Here is a 1,863-nt window from a genome sequence, read left to right on the forward strand (position 1 = left end):
GCTGCCCTCGAGCTGCCCCGGGGAAGCTGGGCACACAGGCCTCTGCGGGGGCACGCCCTCTGTGCAGCCTGCCCTGCCACGCCCTCTCCCTCTGCTCACGGCGCCTCCTCCTGGGAGCCCTCAGAGTGCGCAGCCAGGCCCAGCTCCCGGGCCTCTTCCTCTGAAAGGCCCTGTCACTTTTTTTCTCACCCGAGGATATTTTTCCGTTAATTTTTAGGGAGAGAGGAAAAGACAGAAATATCCATGTGAGAGAAACACATCGATGGGTTGCCTCCTCCATGCACCCTGACCAGGGCCCGGGCCGGGGAGGAGCCTGCAACCAAGGTACGTGTCCTTGGCCGGAATCGAACCCGGAACCCTTTGGTCCGCAGGCTGATGCTCTATCCACTGAGCAACACTGGCCAGGGCCTGTCGCCTTTTTATGTTCCATAGAAAAACCTAGAAGGGTTTGCAGACGAGCTGTTGTCACCCCTGCTTCCTGCTGTCCAGGGGGAGACGGCGCTTCTTTCCTCCATCTTGACGGTGCATTTCCAATACTCAGGTGCTGCTTGGCTCGTCACCTGACATATCTGTGCCCCATCCTGCCAGGGCGTCCCATTTTCCTGGCCGTGTGGCACCCTGGTGCGTGGCTGCACCACAGTCTAACCAGCGGCCACCGCCCTGCGTGGTCCTCACGGTGCGCGGCCGGGACCAGCATCCTTCATGGCTTTTTAAAATAAGTTTTTATTGATTTCAGGAAGGGAGAGGGAGAGGGAGAGAGACATAGAAACATCAGTGATGATCAGGGAGAGAATCATCGATCGGCCTCCTGCACGCCCCACCCTGGGGATGGAGCCAACAACCTGGGCCTGGGCCCTGACCGGGAATTGAACCCTGACCTCCCGGTTCATAGATTGACAACCACTGTGCCACACCGGTCAAGCCCTTCTTCCTCTCCTACACCAGAGGGCGGCCAAAGGGTACCAGCCCTTCTCCTGTCCCCGCTGAAATGCCAGACTGCCTTCCGGAATGTGTGCCCACTGGGACTGGGACTGCCCCTTGCAGGGTCTCCTCAGATGAATGAGTGGATGAGTGAGTGAATGAATGAGTAGTGAATGAGTGAGTGAATGAATGAGTGAGTGAGTGAGTGAATAAATAAGTCAGTGGATGAGTGAGTGAATGAATGAGTGAGTGGATGAGTGAGTGAGCACATGCACCCCCAGTGGGTGAGTGACCCCACAGGGTGCGGACACCCCAGCCGCTCTCCCTCCCCCAGATCTACCTGCACCTGCGTGCCTACACGGTGCCCAGCGAGCAGCGGTACGTCATCCGCCTGCTGCTCGTGGTGCCCGTCTACTCCTTCGACTCCTGGCTCAGCCTCCTGCTCCTGGGGAGCCAGCAGCACTACGTCTACCTGGACTCCCTGCGGGACTGCTACGAAGGTGAGGCCCGAGTCTGGCCTCGCGGGGCCCTCTGGTGGGGGGCTGCCCAACAGCTAGGACCAGCCGTGCGCGGGGCGGGGGCGGAGGGGGGTCAGCCGGGCCGCCCAGAGCCCAGAGGGAAGTGGGGCTCTCCCGGGCGGTGGGCCCCCAGGGGCGAGTCGGTCCCAGAGCTGAGCTGGGAGCCCCGTGGGGGCGGGTCCTGCCAGGTGACCTGAGCCTCAGCGTGTCCTGAGAAATGGGTTCAGCGTGGGGGTCGGGGAGGCTTCCTGGAGGCGGTGCCACTGGCCGCCCAGGCTCACCGCGCCTGCTGCCCGGGCTCCGCAGCCTTCGTCATTTACAGCTTCCTGAGCCTGTGCTTCCAGTACCTGGGCGGGGAGAGCGCCATCATGGCTGAGATTCGGGGAAAGCCCATCCAGTAAGCGCCTCCCCGACCCCCAACCCC

General features: G+C 61.8%; 1 protein-coding gene across 1 annotated transcript in view; it reads left to right on the forward strand.

Moving 5' to 3' along the window:
* Nucleotides 1–1,863, forward strand: part of TMEM184A (transmembrane protein 184A) — a 6,593-nt gene that overhangs the window by 1,712 nt on the left and 3,018 nt on the right. Inside the window, exons 2-3 of the mRNA XM_006765447.2 lie at nt 1,256–1,421; nt 1,746–1,836. Of these exons, the coding sequence (XP_006765510.2) occupies nt 1,256–1,421; nt 1,746–1,836 (257 nt within the window). The remainder of the gene's footprint in view (nt 1–1,255; nt 1,422–1,745; nt 1,837–1,863) is intronic.

Source organism: Myotis davidii, unplaced genomic scaffold (assembly GCF_000327345.1).
Source record: "Myotis davidii unplaced genomic scaffold, ASM32734v1 scaffold399, whole genome shotgun sequence".
NCBI lineage: Eukaryota > Metazoa > Chordata > Mammalia > Chiroptera > Vespertilionidae > Myotis > Myotis davidii.